The following is a 22,267-nucleotide window of genomic DNA, read 5'->3' as shown; positions in this document are numbered from 1 at the left end:
TTTATACGTATTTATCTTTGTTTTTTTTATTTGCTATTTTATGTTTCAGTAATTACTTTTTTATATTTTTCTATATCATATATTTATTGTTCCTACCTTCCATGAGCTTATGAATTAAAAGAAAAAATAAAACATAAAATTAAAAAGTAATGAGAAAAAAACTGAGGGATATAATAAACTTATAAAACAGAGATAATAGCGAAAAGCCGAGATGCTAAATAGATCTTATAGTTTTAAGCTTTATCTACCTTGAATCACTCTTTATAAAGATAGAGAAAACCTTTAATCTGTTGAATCTATCGGTTTATGTTTATAAAACAGTGAGATTCAAGATAAATAAGGTTAAGACGAATAAAAATTTAATTAATAAAGATAAATTTATGAAACAAAAGAGATAGAGATGCTAGACAGATAAACTATGAAAGAGAGAGAGAGATTCTAGGCAGTTAAGTTTATAAAACTGAGATTCAACAGATTGCTTTATAAAACAGCGAGATTTAAGATAAGTAAGCTTATGAATCAGAGTGATTCAAGATGGATAAAGTAATGAAACAGAGAGATCGAAATGAAATAAGCATATGAAACAAGAAAAATTAAGAATGATGATCCATAAACTTAACTTATTTTCATATCTCTATTTTATAAGATCGTCTCATCTAACATGTTTTAAAAAAAGAATTGAATAGCTGACACGCAAAACAAGTTATAACCATTTTTGGCTAATTTGAATAAAAGCGAAATTTTTTATAGTGACGTAAAAGTATGCTTTTCAATTAAGTAGACAAAGGAGACATGATATGTTAGGGTTTAGGTAATAAATTTTTTATTAATTAGAGAGCAAAACGTCACTTAATTTTTAAAACAATAATGATAGTTTGGATTTAACGTATTTTGCATGGGAAATGAAACATACAGAGTAACTTGTTTTAATTGGTTAACATGGATTCAACTCACTTTAAAGGAATGAAGAATTTTTTATACTGTAATATAGTAAAATTATAATGAAAAATATAATTTAAAGAAAAACTGAATGAAATTTTTTACCATTTTCTGATATTTCAGGCTTTTTTTTGTTATTAATTTAATTTTTTAAGAGCGTGTAATAATGTTGGATTCAAACCAGGCCAAAGATTCGTTAATTAAAAAAAAGCAATTATTTCAAAGTAAAATAAAATTACACAAGGAAAAAATATCCGTCTTGGAATTGTTTGCGTTTGAAAAACTTTTCGCTGTCTTTTCATTATCAATCTCGAAAATGGAAATTTGATGCAAAATCTCAAAATAATGGTCTCAAAAACCCGTTTAAAATGTTTTGCAAACTGGTTCCTTCCTCGGTACAATTGCAGTCAGAAATATCACCTTTCACGTCATTGTGGACACCACAATGACGTTAAATATGGTATTTCTGAGATCGGTGTAATACTTCAGAGTCGGATTTTTAAAATTATCTCCAAATTTCAGCTTTAGGTTAACTTCACAGCTCGTCTGCATATTCACAATTTCTTACCGACACAGGTTTCACCAAAAGTGTGTATTTTGTTCTAGCAAGTGATCCCGTGGCCTGATGTGCCACGAGAACCGAATGAACGTGTAACATTAAGAAACTGTCATGTTACACTTTTATGGACAAATAAACTTTTTATTGGCAAAAAAGTTTACACCAAAATGCCAATATATTATCTTTTTTCAATTTCCGACATTCAAACGATGACGCTTATTGGTGCTGATAAGGTTGGTTCTATGAGCATTCTACTTCAGAAGAATAGCTATATCTTTCCTTTTTTTCCCTTTTTCCGTTTACTTTTGATTTTAATCTTTTCTTTTTTAGTTCTTTTATTTCTATTTTCAACACAGAAATAGTTTCTAAATCTTTTTCTGTTTTTTTCTTTGTCTCCATTCTCTTCTAGCTCCTCTTACTTTCTTATCTTCTACTCCTCTCTCTCTTTTTATCACTCAACAAGGGTCAAGCTATGAATATTGTGTTTCTCACCTTGCGCATGTTCTATTTCGTATATGAGCAATGCTACTGGTTATTTGGATATAACTTATTTTGCGTGCAATCTCTTGAGTTAAACTCGCGTAAGGTTCAAAGCTGCATGAGTAAATTACTTAATAAATATAATGTAATAAACTCATAATTTTTAATAAAACAAGTAAATAAACTTCTATTTTTTAAAAATAAATTCTAAAAAAACAAACAATTAAATTTTTCTAAATTAACGAAAAAGTACTGATCACAATGAATTGTAGCCATAAATTCATTTGAAAAGTTCATTAAATGCAATTTGTAAAATTTAGATCTTACATTAAAAACTTATATAAATTTTCAATTATTTATAAGTGTTAAACAAATAAAAAATTATTAAAATTGCTAAATAATTTTTATTAAAAAAGAAAAAAGAAATAGAGGAAGGTTACTTCCATAAAAATGATATGTGTACAAAGTGTTAAGATCAGGTATTTTTTTGGGGGGTATTTTAAAGTAAATATTTGACAGGTCAAACAAACCACTGAAGTAAAGTATACTGTGTATATCTATCGAAATAACCAAGTGAATTGCTTAGCTAAAGTACTACTGTATATATAATATATGTTTTTTTTAGATTTTTTTTCACATATTATCACAAAAAAATGATTAACTAAACATCCATTAAAGCAACTGTTAAAAAATGAATTTCATTTATTATAAACATACAAAAAATAAATATTTTTATAGTATAAAAAGTTGAGAATTATAGAGGATTTTATCAGAAATTTATAATTATCATTTTTTAAAAGTTTCTATTAAGTCTGTAAATATTTAGTTTATTTTGAGATTTTAATACCGGTATTTACTTGTAATTATGTGGTATGATTTTCAAAAACTTTCAGGTTACTTTTTCTTAAATTATCTCAACTTTTTAATCTACCTTAGTTGATGCATTAAAATTTTATGAAATAGAGCTCGCGAGCCACAGGTTGATAAAACTTCTATATTCTTAGATTAATTTAAAACAAACAAATTTTCTTAATTATTGTCAAATTCTAAAATGTATAAAGATTTTAATAAAATATTCTAATTTAATATAGATTTAAATTATTTAAAATTAATTTGATATATTTTTAAAAATACTTATTCAAATTTACTTTTCAACTTGTTTTAATTGATGTATTAAAAATTTATGACAATGGAGTTTGTAAGCCACAGGTTTATATTCAAATGAAATATTTTATATTATTTTTTATAATTATAATTAATTCTATATTATTAATATTTGTATAATTAGTAATTTTTTTAAAAAAAATATATGAGATAATAAAGTAACTGTTAAATAAGTTCTTATGTATACATCTAATATACGTGGGTATTAACTAAAAATAGCATCAGAGATGGTAAACTAAACGTTAATTCTTATAAATATCGTAGTAAAGGAACATTATTTTTAATTATTAAGCATTAATAAAGAATTATATATTATAAAATAAGCAAGTAAAGTACAAACTAGTAACAAAGTGTATGAAATAATGAGATTCTTACATGTAATCTGTTTGACTTTTGTTAGATGGTCCATCTGGCCACACCAAATAACATATGTTACGTGAGTCTCCATTTACATATCCATCTTTTTCAATTGTAGAATATAGTAAATTAGGTAAAGAAAGTAAGCTACTACTTATCCAAATTCCAATAGTTATATTGATAGTTGTTAATTTTGACATTCTAGGTTTCAATGGATGCATAATGGCCATGTACCTGTTAAAAATAATAATTAATAAATATTTCACGATAAAAAAAATTTATAAGTTACAAATATTTTTAAAATAAAATAAAATTTTTAACATAAATAATTTTAATATGTTAAGATGAGAATTATCTTATCAGTAAACTAAATTTTTAAATGTTAATTTGTTAATAAATTAATAAAAATTAAAATCCCAAATAAATTTAACGCATTAAATATGAAAAAAAGCGTAAAATACGCATTAATTTTTATTAACATATTTAAATCATTTTCATATAGTAAGACGCAAACCACCTCGAGTATAAACATAATAACATATAAAATAATAGAAATATTTCGAATATTATTATTTATCCTAAATATTATAATAATAACATATTTAAAAAGTTATAAAAATATAATATTTTAAACTGTTTTTTAATAGTTTTTTTCGTATTTTTATTGCAATGTTTGGATTTTTTAAAGTTGTATTTTCCATCATTTTATTATAAATTATGTGATAAGGGGGGATAGTAAGCTACGTCTACATAAGTTAAGGTGGTAGATACTGAATGTCAACATCCGGGTTTTCCATTTTCCTAGGTTTTGTGTACACAGTAAGAATCTGAAAAGGAGTATATGTTAATGTTGCTATTCCCTCAGGCAATTATTGGAATATCAGTATATAAAGAAATTTATGTTATTGGATTCTAAGTTATAGGTTAAATTTATATTATAAAAGAATGAAAACATAAAAAAAGAGAATTTATTTTCACATAAATTATGTTTATAAGTTAACAAATGGATTTTTTTCCCTTTCTTTTTCAAATGATGGTTTCATACGATTCTATATACATTTAATAATTAACCTTAAGGAATATTTTGGAAAAATAATATTGATTTTAATGTCGTTTTATTTTTTTGAACTTCTTAATAATAAATAATAACAATAATATATATATGCAAAATATTTATTTTAAAATTGAAATTTTATATATTTATGTAAAACCACTTTAAAATAAATTGATTTTTTAATTAAAATGATTAATTTTTAATTAATATTTTCTTCGTAAATATAAAAAGCTTTTAAATTGCATTTTAAAATATTAAAAAGAGGAAAAAATAATCATTATGGCCCAAAAGACCGTGTTTTATTTTTAATTGATGTTTTCTTTACAAAAATATACAAGGTGGTCAGTTATTATTGACAATTTTTTTTTTTGCTTTATATTTAAATACCTTAAATCATATTTTTAATCGTGTTTTCAACATTGTCGTAAAAGAAAAAAAAAACGTGTCGTTCACTCAGTTTACGGTTCATATTTCACAAGCGTACTTGAAACACAAAACAAAGCGTGTAACCACGCTTTGTTCTGTGTTTCAAGGGTCATGTATATAAATTTACTTATAAAAATATTCAAATACGAATTTAATGAAAGTTTCTATTGAAGTTATAAGCTTCTACAGGATTCTCCACAAGTCAATTAATTGTATTTTATTTAGTGAATTGTATGTATGCTTTATATAGAATCTTAAACCAAATTTAAAACATGTTTTTTATGAAGTTAGAAAACAAAGCATGCTTTTGGGTCATCCTGTACGTTTTAAATTGCATCTAAATGCATTATTTGTATTAAAAGCATTCTTTTTCTTGTTCCTTTTTTTATTTTTTGGAATTTCTAAAAAAATTCTAATCACGAAAAATGTTGATGAACAAGTTATAATAATTGAAACAAAAATAAAAAAAAAAGAAAATTGTATTTTTAAAAATTATATAGTTTGGTATGTTTTAATACTATTTTTGTTATTATTTTTAAAGCAATTTTATAAAAAATCACATAACAAAAATCAATTTAACTCGCTTATATTTTTTTGATGAAAAATTCTACTATTGACATTCAATTGTATTTTATCTATATTTTTATTTATTTATTTCGTCAATATCATGATTTACGAATTAAAAAGAAATGTATATATAATATATATATATATATATGGTTAAATTGTCTTTTCACATTTAACATTATAATTACAATATTGAATTAAATGTTTAATTATAAACAAAAAATAATTTAAATAAAAAATTCAAAATTTCTTTTTATAGTTTATTGATAGTTCACAATTGAATCATATGACTCTTAACTCTAAAAATTATCTTGTAAGAGGTGTTTTTAGATGCATAAGAGTCATTACATTATTATATTACACTTGCACACCTTAAAGTAGCTATTATAAAACACATTTTTTTAAGATGTTAGACCCTCTTGACATATATAAAAAACCTTTTACAAGGTTTACATTATTATATTCTTACGCGTATTTTAAATCGTTTAAATATTACATACTAAAAAAATTATGTAAGAGATTTTTAGGTGAGCAATATCTAAAATGTTTCATGCTAAAAACCTCTTATAAGATGCTTTTTAGATGTCTAAATGTCATTATTACTTGCATGTTAAATTAAACTATTTAAATATTAAACACTTAAAAAGTCAAGGCTGTTTAGAATTCTTGGCATCTAAAAATTGTAAAAGGTCTTTTTTGGATGTCAAGAGTTCTAGCATCTACGAGTTATAACACATAACAATATTACATGTTATATAAGATGAGTAAGAGGTATTATATTACTATACTTGCCAAATTACTATACTTATTTTAAATTATTTAAATAATGCACAACTAAAAATTACATCTGAAAAATCGAAAAAATTATCAAAAATCGTATTTAAAATATCTTTAAAAATTTAAGATATGTGCAGTGTCTAAAATCACATCTAAACAATTCTTACAAGAGGTGAGTTTTCAGACGTGTAACATTTAAATAATTGAAAAACTTTGTTGACTATTTATTACATTGAAGCCAATTCAATTCCTTGTCGTATTTTATTATAATAATATAATAATAATAAAATATTCTTGTTGTAAATATTTTGGAGAAGAAAGATGGACGTTCAAAAAACGAATCAATAGAGAGATGTTTGGTGTTTATAATCTTTCTAAAAAAAAGTAATACATCTGTTACTTGATATATTCGCTTTATTGGATTACAACAACATTTAGGAATTTTTTTGATTTGAACTTGTGTAACTCAATCTACTTCATAAATGAATTCTCTTATGATCTTACTGATAAGCATTGACGCAAATCAATGTGTAAATTATACATTCGTTATGATTGATTACCTATCAGCTGATCTTGATTTCTTTAGTTTCTAATGTCAAATAAATAGACTTTTTTCGTGTTTTCATGTAGAGAACTATTCAATTAAGTTACCTATCTCTTGAAATTTTTTTATTTACTGTTTATTTTCTTATAATTTACTCATAGTTGCTAACCTATCCAGAGCCGGATTTGCGCATAAGCTATACAAGTTTCACTTTAAGAATTTTCATTATGAGTCTATAGCTTAGGGCCCCCACACATTTTTTATACTTATTCATTTTTGTATATGAGAAAGGCCTGTTATATGTCACAGCTTATAACCACAATAAATCTAAGTCCAACCCTAAATCTATCTCTTTTTATTTCTTTAATTTCAATATAATATTATGGTTTTTTCATAAAGAAAACTATCGAGTGAAATTATCCATTGCTTAAAATTATTCTTAACACAATAAGCAAAGAGTATAAATTGTTTCTATCTTATAATTTACCTACGATTGCTAACGTTTCTGCTACTTTTGATTTCTTTAGTTGCTAATGTAAGAAACAGATTATTTTTTTTATAAAGAAAAGAACTTAATTAAATTAGCCATTGTCTAAGATTATTCATAACACAATAGGAGATGACTAGAAATTGTTTGTTTTCTTTAAATTAAATTAAATAAATATATTTTTTAATATTATAAATCTCAAAGGTTCTTAAGTAATTAGAGGGACTTAACATTTTTTTTGAGCTTTTAAAGAATGTAAAATTCTATGAAAATCCTTGGGAATTATTAAATTGGATCTAACGACTCTTCATATAAACTTTTTGCTTTTGTAAGATATATTTTTAGACGTTTAAGTGTTACATTATTTTACGTAAGAACATCATTATCCTTGTCGTTATAATTTTAAAACAGTCTTACAAGAGGTTTTATAGTTATATCTAATTATATCTAATACTTTATGTACTGTAATTTGTTGTTTTTTTGAAAAAAATAAAAAATAAATATTGCATAACAGACTATACATTCATATAGTTATAAAAATAAAAATTACTTTTAAAATTATATGGAAACCTTCAAAATTTATTGAATTTTTTGCTTTTTTTTAAGAAGGAAAAACTATTTACAAAAGAATGTTGATATTCAAGATTCTTACAATTACAAATACTTGTAAAATTTATATAATTTATACTAAAAAATTCTAAATTTGTAAAAAAATTAAGATTTATGCAACTAGAATCTTAAATTTGGACTATTTTATTGTTCTTTTTTATAAAGAAAATTCAAAAAATAATATAAGAACTCTCAAGATTGCAATGATAATAATTCGAAATTTAAAAATTTTTTAAGTTTCAATATCATTAAAACAATATTTTAAATAAGAAAATTTATATTAGTTTTTTAATTAAGTTTTATCTTAAAAATTTTTGAGATTTAGAAAGTTTAACATCTCTATAAGAATACATAATACTTTTATATCCCTTTAAAATTCTTATAGAAAAATCTTCGAAATTTTCGAAATTCATATAAAAATTATTAAAATATTTATAAAAAATTTATATAAGATCTTTAGTTACAATATATATTTACATATTACTAATATTTATAAAATATTATGTAAGATATAATGTAATATATTTTTAAAAATTATATAAAGTAAACACAATATCTTGATTAGTTTCTATATAAAATTAATATAAAAAGCTTGAAAACCTTTACAAGATTTAAAATCTTCAATATTTAAGATCCTTTAAATTCTTAAAAGTACTCATACAAAAGCATTAAAATCTATAAAAATTCTCAAAATTTATATAAAATTTATTAAATTCTTCAAAATTCTTACAATAATTTTTAAATTGACATAAAAAGTTTTATTAAAATATTAAAAATTTGTATTAAAAAAATCTCTATAAAGAATTTTAAGCTAAATATAGAATTATTAATTTAAAAACAATTTAAAAATACTCAAATTACTCAAATTACTTTTAACAATTACAAATTACACAATTGAAATTTTCTTATTATTTTTGTAATTATGTGAAATAAATTTTGTTACTTATCATAGTTATTTTAAGTGAAAACAATTTATTATTACAAAGAGAGAAAAGGGGAAATTTTTGTTAGAACTGATTAATGTTTGTATTCTAATTAGATAAACACTGGAAACTCTTTTAATTCAGTCTGGATTGTGGGAATTAAACAAAAGTCTTTTATTATAGATGAATTGTTGCATAAAAATTCAACACAAAATTCATTTTCCTTTACTTTTCAATATTGTTTTAATATAATTTTCAAGAATGTTTGACAATCAAATTTGTAAAATTCTAAATTAAAATTTGTACAAAAGTTTTAATTTTCATTAAATTTAACTTTTATTAATTAAAAATCTTTTATAAATAATATATTAACTTACAAATTAACTTTATAGTAGGTGTATATTTAACTTAAAATTTTCAATTAATTAAATTGACATAATTAAATACTATATATATATATTCTAATATAATTTTAAAAAATTGTGTTTTTTTAATATTAAAATCTTATATTTTAATGAATAACTATTTAATTTGAAATTCCATATGAAGGATGGTTTGAATTTTAGCTTATGTAATCATACTGGCTAATTATATAATGTTTTGCATAACTTTTATATATTTTTCATATAAAATAAATGTTTATAAGGTTTTAAGCATAAATTTTAGTATAAATTTAATTTAATTTTAATATTTTTGCCAAATTTTTAAAACTGTAGATGAAACATGATATAAATCTTAGCTTATATTCATACATTATGTTCTTATATAAAATTTTATATATCTTCTTATACATTTTCATATAAAAAGCACAATTTTCAGGAATTTAAAGAGGGATATGAATAAATCAATTAAATTAAAAATTTTTTTCTATAATTTTATCAAAAGTCTAGATGAAGAGATCTGAATTTCAGCCAATGCAATATTGTTAGGCATAAGCGGAAATTTTACATATACTGCATTTTTCATATAAAATAAACAATTTTCAAGGATTTAAGGATGGATTTATATAATAAAAATAGTAAAAGTTGATTCTTATAGCATTTATTCAAGTAAATATGATTTAAAATAGCTTATCTTTATATGTTTATATATATATATAATTTATAAAGTATGAAATTTATTATGTTATGTTTATATAATAAAATCTGATCTGGAAATAAAAATAAGAATGTATAATCCTTTAAGAAGATAATATGTGAAAATATTAGTGAGACGGTACATGATATTTACAACAATGAATATACTTTTAGTACATTTTTACGAGTACATCATCTCAATTTTCAAAATTCTTGCCAAAGTTAAAGTATAGGGATTTACAGCAAATCCATTAAAAATTGTAGTGAATTTTCCATTCTCATAAGAATTTCACTTATTCAACTTGATATATGTATAAAATTTAAGAGTTTTTTCCATCAATTTATTAAATTAAATTATATAAATATTTTTAATTTAGAATCCTTAAGACTGAATTGTACTTTATACTCAATAGGTTATTTTGTTTAATATGATTTTCTACATTTAGGTACCATTAAACTATTTCATGTAATTCACTTTCTTTCATTCTTGTTGCCAGCCACGATAGAAATTCTTAACAAAGATGTCACCCAAGAGGTACTGTAATGCATTGACCTAGAACTCTCTCAAAACTACTTTTATTCTGGTAGTCTCCAAATGGCACCCATGAGCTATTTTTGTGATCTTTTCTGTGTTCATTTAGGATTAAGACTTTTAGCCTATAGGTTTATACAAAACGAAGAAAAAAAAGAAGAAGACAAAGAATAAAAAACATTCCAAAGACCATCCGAATATTAAAAGTAATGTCAAAATTTTTAATATAAACTCTTGTTTAAAGATACTATCAGAAATATCTCCTAAGAAACGTTATATTTGTGTATATTTTAAAAATTTGATTAAAAAGAATTATTTTGTATCAAATTTAATTAATTTCATTCGTTTACTTTATATAAAATTATCAAATTTAGTTTACATTCTTTTAACTCTTTTGTTGTATAGATACAGTACTGTACCATCAAAACTTTCTCATAGGGCTACAAACACTATTTCCGTGTATATGAAAGGATATATTTTAAAGATTCGAATTAATAGTAATTATTTTACACAAATTTAACAAATTTAGTTTACATTGTACACATTTTGATTACGTTCATTCACGTTTAACTCTTAACTAGTTATTAACAATCGAATTGTTTCGTGCTTAATTAAAATCTTATATTAGTTCATAATGGGATTAATAAATGCTTTACAATTGGGTTGATAATGTTATGGAATGCGTAATGAGTCGTGATGGAGCTTAAATAATTTACAAGGTGCCAATGATATAATTCAATGAATGGATGTACAAAAGGTGTTGTTTCTGTTTATTACATTAAAGAAAGATACTTAACATTAAATATTTTCCCACTGAATCTAATGATAAAAGTCAACTTTGATGAAAATTTAACTGTTTAAGAGGGTATACACGAATTGCCTCTTCTCTTATCTTGTGCTTCACAATACGCTTTGTCACATTTAATTCCGAAATTTTTAGTTATAATTGACTTCACCAAGAGATTTACTAGGATTATAAGAATGAGAATTATTTAAGGGAAACAAATAAACTGCATTAAACTTTCTGCTATTGACAGTTTCATATATGTATCGAGTAGACGAACAAAAATCAAGATTTATCTCTGTCAATAACAGAAAAATCTTCTTTATATATATTGAATCTCCACCCTTCAGTAACACGATTATTTTGTTCCTGATGGATGAAATGATTTAAAACGACCTTTCAAGTAACAATCCTTAAAAAAGTTATTTTAAAAACTACCTAATCAATGTCTAGTTCATGTGAAGTTGAATAGAAAAAACTTGAATTTATACAGTTATAAATTTTAAGTAAAGAATTCATCAATCAAATTATAATTATTTATAGTAGGCCGTAGCTTGTTATATCGGGGAGTTATAATTACATTATAATAGAAATACATTTTATCAACACAGTAGACGGTAGATTTGTGTAATCTTTACGCATGTGATATACGTTTTCTTTATATATCAAGTTAGTTATCCTTTAGTTAAGACAATGATTACAAAAATTTTTTGCAAAATTGTATAATTTGTATATCAAACCAGTATTTGCTAAATGGAAAAATCGATACATTTGATTTTCTTCCATAAGTTTATTTAGCTGAATTAGACCCATTTTAATTCTTAATTCTTGACCTTCCTTGCACTCACAGAACATGTGAAATCCAGTTAATATTTCATTTCATCTTAAGCAGTGAGATCTAGAAAATTCATAGATTTTGTTATTTAGCATGATCATCTCTTTGTTTAGTCTAAGTTGAATAAAATTTTTTAAAATTACAAACGGTATGTTTGTTATCATAAAATTATTACTGTATGGATATTCGAGGATAATACTATACCATTCCGGATTTTTCCGGTTATGCATTTCTTCAATATCTTGTGACAGTGAGACTTTTAGAGTACTTTGGATTAATTGGGATATAATTAGATCACTAATTTCGGATTTTTCCAAAAGTGGTCCTAAAGAAACACCATAATTAACAATACTTTTCATTTGGTCTATCCAAAATCTTCTTTGCGTATCTTGACAGGATTTTTTTTATAAAAAAAGTCAGCGATTTAGTAGATAGATTTCCGTTATCTCTAATCATAGTCAAAAATGTAATAAATTTTTTTATAAAGAAAGGAGTAAGTTTAAACCCGTTAAGTTCTAATCTGAGTGCATAACCCGGGATATTGTATTCTAGCGTAAAGATTTTACGGACGAATTTGTTTTGAATTATTTCGAATTTTTTGTAACTTGAGAGACTCCATATTGGTGAGGCATATCCTATGGCATTAATGATTATCGAATTAAATAGTTTAAAGTGAACAATTATATTCTTAAGTTTAGTTTTGGTAAACAATCTCGTCATATTATTGATTAAAACATTGGATTTGGCCTTAATTTTTTTGAAATGTTTTTCGAAAGATAAAGTTGGAGTCAGAATTATTCCCAAAAATTTTGTTTTTTGTACTATTGTAAGTTGTTCGTTATTCAGGTAAAACGAAGTAGATATCTTGGAAAGTCTGGACCCATTCCGAAATATCATTATTGATGATTTAGTTGGATTAATTTTCAGTTTTAATTTATCAAAGTAATCGTGCACAGATTTAATTTTTCTACGAAGAGCTGCAGCTATCGGCGCAGCTATCACGGCATCGTCAGCGTATGATATTGAGTGGATAGTTTGTCCATCAATGGTAAAGCCATCATCATCCCGTTCAAAACATTCGTTTAAATCAAACATAAAGAAATTAAAAGAGATGTGGAGACCAGGGGTCGCCTTGTAATAAACCCCTCTCTATGTCTAACAATGGCCACTCCCTGATGTCTTGTTTAACTATTACAGGTGAACCTCCTACAACGCGGTAGGTACGTTCCTTGAAAATACCGCGTTGTGGGATATCGTGTTATAGACGACACCAACTTAATACAAAAACTGGGATTCAGTTCTAAAAAAGAGAAAAACTGCCTTTTATGGTGTAACATTTTCATCATTTTTTAAATTTATGTACATAAAAAGCTTAAATAAAATTCAACATCATATAAAAACTAAAAAGATTATGATTTCAAGTCAAAATTAAAAAGAAACATAATGTTATGCTCACAACAGAAATTCAGTCCTCATCGTCACTTATAGTTGCTCGAGAATGTTTGACTGGCCTTATTTCAAGATCTGAGTTTGTTTCATCAAGTTCCACTGCACTTATGTGTTCCGTTGCGATTTTTCTGTTATGTGACAGATAATTCGTTTCTAAATACCCTAAACCGCGTTGTAAAAGTACCGCGTTGTAAGAAAATTTCCGCGTTGGAGCGAAAACGCGTTGTAAAGGTACCGCGTTGTAGGAGGCCTACCTGTACTTTATATCGGCCAAATAACTCTCCTATTATTCTCACTAAATAAGGATAAGCATGATATTTAGTCAACTTTCTTTGTGATACTGTGATTACCACAGAATCGAATGCTTTTTCTATGTCCAGAAATAGTGCAAAAACTTTGCGTTCAACTACAACTTTATAAGAAGAGACAATCAGTGTGAAAAAGACCGTTTGGGTACCTCCATTCTTAATAAATGCAAATTGCGTTTTATTTCTATAGTTGTTTCTATCTATCCAGTCGGAAAACTTTAACAATAACACATGTAAACAGCTTACGAAACCCCGACAGGAAGGCAATAGGCCGGTAGTTGGCGGGCAGATTCCTTTCACCTTTTTAAAATATCATGCGGAAAATTACTATATTCCAATTTTTGGGAATTATACCTGATTTATAAACCTCATTAAATTGTCTAGCCAAAAACTTAATGATATCTATCGGTAGGGTTTTAATTATATAGTTAGCGATTGTATCGAAACCAGGCTCTGATTTTTCTTTCAGATTTTTTTTTAAGTAAAGAATTTAAAGTATTTAAAATATGAATATTTTTAATTCGTTTACAAAATTTTATTTTTAAATTGTTAATTTAATTTATGAAAAATATATTATACAAGAAGACACTCTCTTTGCTGAGGAATTTAAATAAATTGGTTGAAGAATGCCATTAACATACGCCAGTTACTCTGATGTAATTCAATTTAAAAAGATAAATTTTTTAATTGAAAATTATTAATAAATTGTATATAAATTTTTTGAAATAATAACAATAATAATATAAATTTTTATAGTAAAATAAAATATTATAGGATATTTACGAAGTTATTTCATTTATCTCTTTTATAAAGCATATGTTCATATGGAGAGATCGTACTAAAAATTCATTAAAATATATAAAATTTATATAAGATTATAAATATAAATATAAAAATATATTGTTGAATACAGTTAAATCTATCTAAAAGAAACAATGCGTAAAACTGAAAATAAATGTTGCGAATAAACGAATTGCTATACAAAATAATAATATAAGCCAGCAACCTGTCTAACGCGGAAACGGAAGATTGGTTTCGTTTTGATTGGATAAGGCAATGCAACATATGGGCTATTTGCCAAGAACTACATAAAATAATATTTCAAGCCGGCAACTTGTCTAACGCAGAAACGGAAGATTGGTTTTGATGGGATAAGGCAACGCAACACATGGACGATCTGCCAAGGACGGTGCCTTCCGAGAGAACATTCTATGGAAAACTGGTTCTATGCTTTCTATTTAGGTGTCAGATATGTGAAGAAAACCGAGAAAAATCAGCCCGTTAGTGAGGCGCGAACCTGCGACTAAGTGTTCTGTGGTGAGCGGAAACGAACTCAGATTACGATCTCGACTTCTTAGTGAGCATAGTTACGTAATAAATGCATTAAAATTTAGCATGATTTATAAAAATGTAGTACAGAAGAATATATATAATACACTTACATTCGCATTTAGAATATAGGATCATATATCGTGCTCAACTCTTAAAACAGTTTGAAAAAACCTCTAAGAATTTTATAGGTATAATAATTTAAATATAACATAATATTATAAATATCTTTGAAAGTCGTAAACAAATTTAGTGACTATAAGTTAAAATTAAGTCACATCTAATGGCAACGTAAACAAAAATTTTATCCCATTTTTTTGCATCACTTCAGGCATTTTAACGAAGGGAGTGGCTTGTTTTAAGGTATAATTTTTCACTCCCTTTTTTTAAAAAAACGAATGCTTCTAATTAAACTTTATAATTAATTGCTAATGATTACTTCGAATAAGATAAAGCACTTATGTTTACATTTGTACGTTTATCTTCATGAATGCAGATTAAGTTACACGAAAACTTTCGGAGATAATTCAATAAAGATAACGCGGAAGGACCAAAGAAAGGAAAGAAAAATGAAATAAAAGTAATATTAATCATACAAATTATTTTATTTTTGTTTTTAGAAAACGACAGGGGTTTTTTTAAATTCTATCTAATTTATTTCTATTTAAATTAATGAGAAAAATAAATGAAACGAATATTGAAATCATGTTATTCCAATAGAGACATAACCGCAAATCAATAAACAGAATGAAATATTTAATTTATATTAATGTTTATAAATAGAATCGTCATTATATATTTATTTATTATGCAGTGAATATATCTTTGTATAAATTAAAACTTGACAATATATAATTAAAGAAACTTAATTATAAATTAATTATTATAAATAAAGTTGAATGGAACAACGTAAATTATATTCCCATAGAAAAAGAAGAAAAAGAAGGAAGAAAGAAGAAGATAGAAGAAGGAAAAAGGAAAAGATGAAGACGGAAGAGTGATGAAAAATGAAGAAGGAACTAGAAGACAGAAGAAAAAGGTAAGTACGAATAAGAAAAAGATATGAAAGAAGGAAGAAGCAGGAAGAATAATGAAGGAAAAAGAGACAGAAAGAAATTTATTTAATTATTAAGAAAATTTGCTCTTGTAACTGAAAGTAACTTTTTCCTTAATTTATTTTCCCGAAAGATACATAATAAATATCCTTTTATAGACTATCCTAGGAGGATACTCCTAGAAGAAGAGAATCTTTCCTAAATTTTAACTCAATTTTTTTCTTTTTTTTTTAAATTATTGATTCATTAAAATAATATTTTATCAGTTTAAAAATCTCCAAAAATTTAAATTTATTCATTAATTAATAATTACAAACAAAAAAGAAATGTTCATATTCATTATATATTATAGAAGATAATAATCGCTGAAGCATGTAATATAATACTTTAACTAAGAGAGTGCTTTTTCTTCTTATTTTTATTGATTTCTATTCTTTATGTTAATAATTAAAGTTTATGATATGATAAAGTAACGTAAAAAATATACGATGATGGGAAATTTATTAAAGTGAATTTAATTTGTTACAAATTATTAAATAATGCTACAGATAAATTACAAATCTTAGAAATTAGAGGATTTCAGATAACAAATAAATTAAAAGAGGATATAATTTGTTATAAATTCTTTATCTAATGTTACAAATTTTGGAATAAAATATTAGAATTACAATAAATTCTAATGCGTAACTATTGAGAATGATATTAACTATAGACGTGAATCAATTATTTTACAAAAAAATTACAAATTTTAGAATTATTATTGAAAGTAAATTGTAAATGAATACAATTATATTTATTATAATTAAATGAATAAATTACAAATAATTTTTAAACAAATTTAAAATGTTACAAATACATTAATGAAAGCTTCAAATGGAATATTGAAAATAAAGAAACATTAGAGTTTATTACATGAATTATAAATGTTTATACATTAAATTAGGAAAAAAATGACAAAATTTATAAGTAAATCTGATAAAAATAGAAAAAAAATTATAGTGCAAGTGAATTACAAATATTATAAATGATATGTTAGAAATAGTAGATTTGCAACATGTGAATTATAAATGTTACAAATAAAGATTAATTTGACGTTAGAAATTAATTATAAATGAAAATAATAAAGATATAGAAGTGAATTCGTATTATAAGTCAATTACAAATGTTACAAATGAAATGCCAGAAATAAAAGAGAATTTATATCATATCACTTAAAAGAATTACAAATGAAAATTAAGTTAGAAACAAGTTGCAAACGTTACAGATATGATTTAAATTTTACAAAATTATAATTTTGCAATTGAAAATAATAAGAGAATGAGGACAATTTACGATACGAGTTAATGTTAAAAATAAGAGTGAATTTGTAACAATATGAATTACAAGAATTGCAATTGAAAGCTTCGAAGCAAAGATGAAATTATATTATAAATACTAAAAAATCCTACAAATTATTTTTAATAACTAAAAAATTTATTAATTTAATTAAAATATTTTTAATATTATTGGAATAATATAAAATTTACAATTAAATACACCCAAACTACTCACAAAATATTTTAATTATTTATTTAAGTATTACATTGTAAGTACAGTACTGTATTGTAATTGCAGCATCGGTTCTATATTTTTATATCCCCAAACAAAGTTGTTTGTTGCTTCCGTATTTTTAAAAATACAATTTATTTATTTATTTTAAATGCAAAATAAGATTTTTTAAAAGTTGGATTTTAAAAATTTTAATTTTTTTATTTTTATAGTGTTATTTTTAATAGAAATACCAACCTTGAAAATGTGCTGCGTCAAGCTTGTTTTGTTAGTGTTTAGAGCTGGCTCTGACTAAGTACTACATATAAATATTTATTTTATTAAATTTAAAACAAAAAATTGTTTTTTATAAGTTTTAAAAACTCTCTTGAACATAAATTCATTATTTAAATATTTATATTTTTATTGTTGTTGTTGCTTTTGTGAGGTTCTAAGCAAAATGATAACTAAACACTGCACTGTATTGCACATAAATGCATTACTTTAACCTTAAAAGCTCAATAAATTCCATTAGTGAGTAATGGAATTTATTGAACTCTTGAGGAATATGCTTTTTAAAAATAAAATTATTATTTTTTAAATTTTGGACATATATATGAAGCTATAAACACGTCACTAATATTAAACTTCATATAAAAAATGCTGATAAAATAGTTGTAAATTTGTAATATTTCTAACAAGAATAAATTTATAGTTTATCGAACAAACGAATTTGGAATTTGTTGAAATATATTTATTTTTCCTTCGTAAAAAATATAAAATATGTCATTATATTTTAGGATAAAATAAAAAGTAAAAGAACACAAGTTTTTTTTATTTTCGTGTACTTTTTTAGCTGCATTCAACAATTTTCCAAATAGAAAGAATGGATAAACATAAACTTTAAACAGTTTGATGCATAGAAAAAAGAAGTTTTATTCGATTTACTTTCTATTTATTCTTTATAAACCTTTACCTTTTCACACTTCATACTTTTTTCTGCTTTACCTGATTGGTTTAGAGATACTTTATTCTTTTATTTATGTCTCTATAAGTTGTGTATATATGTAGACGTGAATCAATTTTTTTTTCAATATCCCACCATTGTGAAGAATTAGTAATTCTAACAAAGAATTTCATCTGTTTTTCCTGAAGACATGACTAAGTTGACCGTAGGAGGGGATCAAAAACTGGTGGAACTAGCCAGAAGGATTACAAATCATTGATTCTTTGTTAGAATAATAAACAGCAAAAGCATTGTTTCTTCAGTGACTTACATATACAATCAAACCTCGTCGTAACTCTTCCACAAATAACTTCATCTTCGTATAGTCCAAATGACTATTTGTAAACTGATCTTCCCAATTAAAGGAGAGAATCTTTCAATATGTGTAAATTACTAAATGCACAATTGTTTATTGTAAATGACATTGTCATCACCAAACTTCAAGACTTTCAAACCCTAACTCGATCATGCACAGAACCCGTTAATATATACAAGATGTGCTACATACAGGAGAACAGTGCTGGAAAGTTTGTACCCTATGTGAGCAGGGGCATATTAAATTCTTGCCATTTTTATTACTGCTTAATTACTCTTTAGCTTGGTTTCACTTTCTCACTCGTCAACACTAAATTTTGGCATTAACAAATTAATTGATATGTTTATTCTCGTAATGCAATAAAACCGAAGCCTCTGTTCACATACGGCAATTAGAAGCGACTAGACTATATCTCGATTAACTAACATTGGGCTATTGTTTTTATTCATTATTTATCATAATAGGTTCACAATTTTTACTAAGTTATACTTTTAATTAAATTTTAATAATTTAAATCTAAAAAATTACTTTTTTTAGAAAAGTATTTCCAAAATAACAAATAAAGAAATTTAATATTTGAAAATAAAATCGTCCTTGAGAACGAATTTATTTCTCGAACGGAGCCAAATTTTTTTAACTATAGAATTACACTAAAAGAAACAAAATAAAAGAAGAGGAGAAGGAAAAAAATTCAAGTCAAGAAAAATTTCAATGAAAATTTAACAGATACGAATGTAGATCTGTTTAAAATTCTTTCAAGAATCTTACTAAACTTTTAAAAGAATCTATTTACATATTATCTTCTGTAATGTATCATTTTGAAGTGGAACTATTGAGAATGATATTAAGCAAATGACATTGAGGAAGTGATGAAAATTGAAGTTTCTCTATATTCTTTAAGTTTATTAAATCTGAAGATTTATAACAAACATTTTTGCATAAGATTTTATTAAATTTATTCAAATAAATTGCATTATAATAACAGTGTATTTATTGTTGTTTATAGTTATGTCTATAATGAAGTAAATAGGAACTTTAACAACAAATATATATTCGTAAGGATTTTTGGGCCACCCTCTCTTTCTCTCTCCCTATATATATATTTATTTATTTAGTATTATTTACAGAAGACTACAAATTCAATAAAATTACAATAAATAATTGCTATTATATTTAAATTAGCAATATAAGTAATAAATCAGTGCTGTAAACATAAGCATATACAGCATGTATTTTTTATTGCAATACTGTTATAAGTTATAACATTATATAAATACTGTAAATGCTTAGTATGTAACGCGATTTACTGTATAATAGATATTGTTTAATCAGCGATTCCCGACCCGGGGTACACGATAGGTTGTTTAGGGGTACAGACAAAAGTTAGTTATTATGACAGAAAAAATAATATATTATGTATCACAAATTAATAGTATTAAAAATTATTAGGTAAAAAATGTTCTTGCTACAATCATAAACTTTATTATACATTTCGAAATGCAAAAATAGAAATAAAAACTTATGCTGCCGATTGTACAATGCAACAGATAAATAAATGTTGCGCAGTCGGTCAATGGTAATGGTGATACCATTATGTGTGATTAGTGATTATGCTACGGACTTTCGATGGTGGGTGTGTTACTGTTATTATTATCATCTCTCAACAATATCCCCACGTGTTGTTTGAAAAAAGTATTTTTTTGTTTATAAAAATTATTTTTTTATTGTTAGCAAGGAAAAGGACAGCTAGTTTCTCCAGATTTTCTCTACAAGCGGTAATTTTTTTCATTGTTTATTCAGTATTTTTGTTAGTCTTGTCAATAAAAAATTATGTCTTGTTTATAAAATCGTACTGCCTGCTGTGTTACCAGCTTAGAGTTATGAAGGAGTACATGTGAGAAGTTGCAATTTGGCACAAAGTATTAGGTGCCCAAATCATGCGCGCATTAAAAAAAAAACAGACTTGTATATACTCAGGGGACCGAGAACCGAGTCAAAATAAAATTCAAAATGGCGACACTCTCTACAAACAGGCAGTGCGAGATTTGCGCATGCGTTGCTCATTGGGAAGTTGGAAGTGCCACGGAGGTATGCTAATGAAAAAAAAATTGGGAACCATTGGTTTAAATCATAAGTTATTGTTAAAGCATTTAAATCAGAGATGTAAATAGCAAAAAGAGCATTTATTGTCATTTGTAATACTGTTTATAGTGGCAATATGCATTGTAACTGTCTACTGCATTTCCTATGATAATGTTATAGATACGTGTTTCAATATTTAATAAGTGCAGTCAATTACTGTAAATAATATCAAGTAGATACTGTAAATATATATTTACTGTTAATTAGGCCTATAGCAGTTCCGATTTACTGCAACAGTATAGTAAATAGGTGTAAAGATAAATGATTAATATAAATAAGTACTCATCACTAAACAAATGCTGTAAATAATGAGTTCTGTAAATAACAGTAAATAAATATTTACAAAATCTATTTTCTGGAAAAGTGCTGTAAATGGGCGCAGTAGCAATAAATAATTGCTGCAAACTACATTAAATAAGCATTGTAAAAGCCAAGCGTATGTAAATAATAGTAAATAAGTATGCTAAATGACAGCAAATAAGCACCATAAATAACAGTAAATAAATATTTACAGCTTCTATTTCTGTTATTATGTTGTAAACAGGTATATTAACAATAAATTATGCGACAGTAGATGCTGCGACTAACATTAAATACGAACTGTAAAAGTTAAAGAGGCTATAAATGATAGCAAATAAATACTATAAATAATAATAAACGCTGTAAATAACTGTAAATTAATAGCTACAGCATCTATTTATAATTATAATGTAGCAAATACGTGCAGAAACAATAAATTGAGCAATAGTAGGTCTTGCAACTAACACTAAATAAGCACTGTAACAGATGCTATAAATAATAACAATTGTAAATAAATTATAAATATGTACAGTATGTATTTTATGTTACAATGCTTATGTAGATACGGTAACAGTAAATTATGTAACAGTAGATGCTGCAGATAGCATTAAATAAGCACCGTAAAACTAAAACGTGCTGTAAATGACAGTAAATACTCGCTATAAATAATAATAAATACTGTAAATAACTGAAAATCGATATTTATAGCATCTATTTACAGT

At 24.6% G+C, this 22,267-nt stretch overlaps 1 protein-coding gene across 1 annotated transcript in view; it reads right to left on the bottom strand.

Annotated features, from left to right (window-relative positions):
• The window catches only part of TkR99D (Tachykinin-like receptor at 99D), a 72,355-nt gene that overhangs the window by 37,898 nt on the left and 12,190 nt on the right, over positions 1-22,267 (bottom strand). Inside the window, exon 2 of the mRNA XM_067283054.1 lies at positions 3,518-3,733. Coding sequence (XP_067139155.1) covers positions 3,518-3,733 — 216 coding nt within the window. The remainder of the gene's footprint in view (positions 1-3,517; positions 3,734-22,267) is intronic.

The sequence above is a fragment of the Centruroides vittatus genome, unplaced genomic scaffold, assembly GCF_030686945.1.
Source record: "Centruroides vittatus isolate TY-2023 unplaced genomic scaffold, ASM3068694v2 contig_975, whole genome shotgun sequence".
In the NCBI taxonomy this organism is placed as follows: Eukaryota; Metazoa; Arthropoda; class Arachnida; order Scorpiones; family Buthidae; genus Centruroides; species Centruroides vittatus.
The sequence above is the reverse complement of the archived record's forward strand: the minus strand, read 5'-3'. Positions and strand labels throughout refer to the sequence as shown.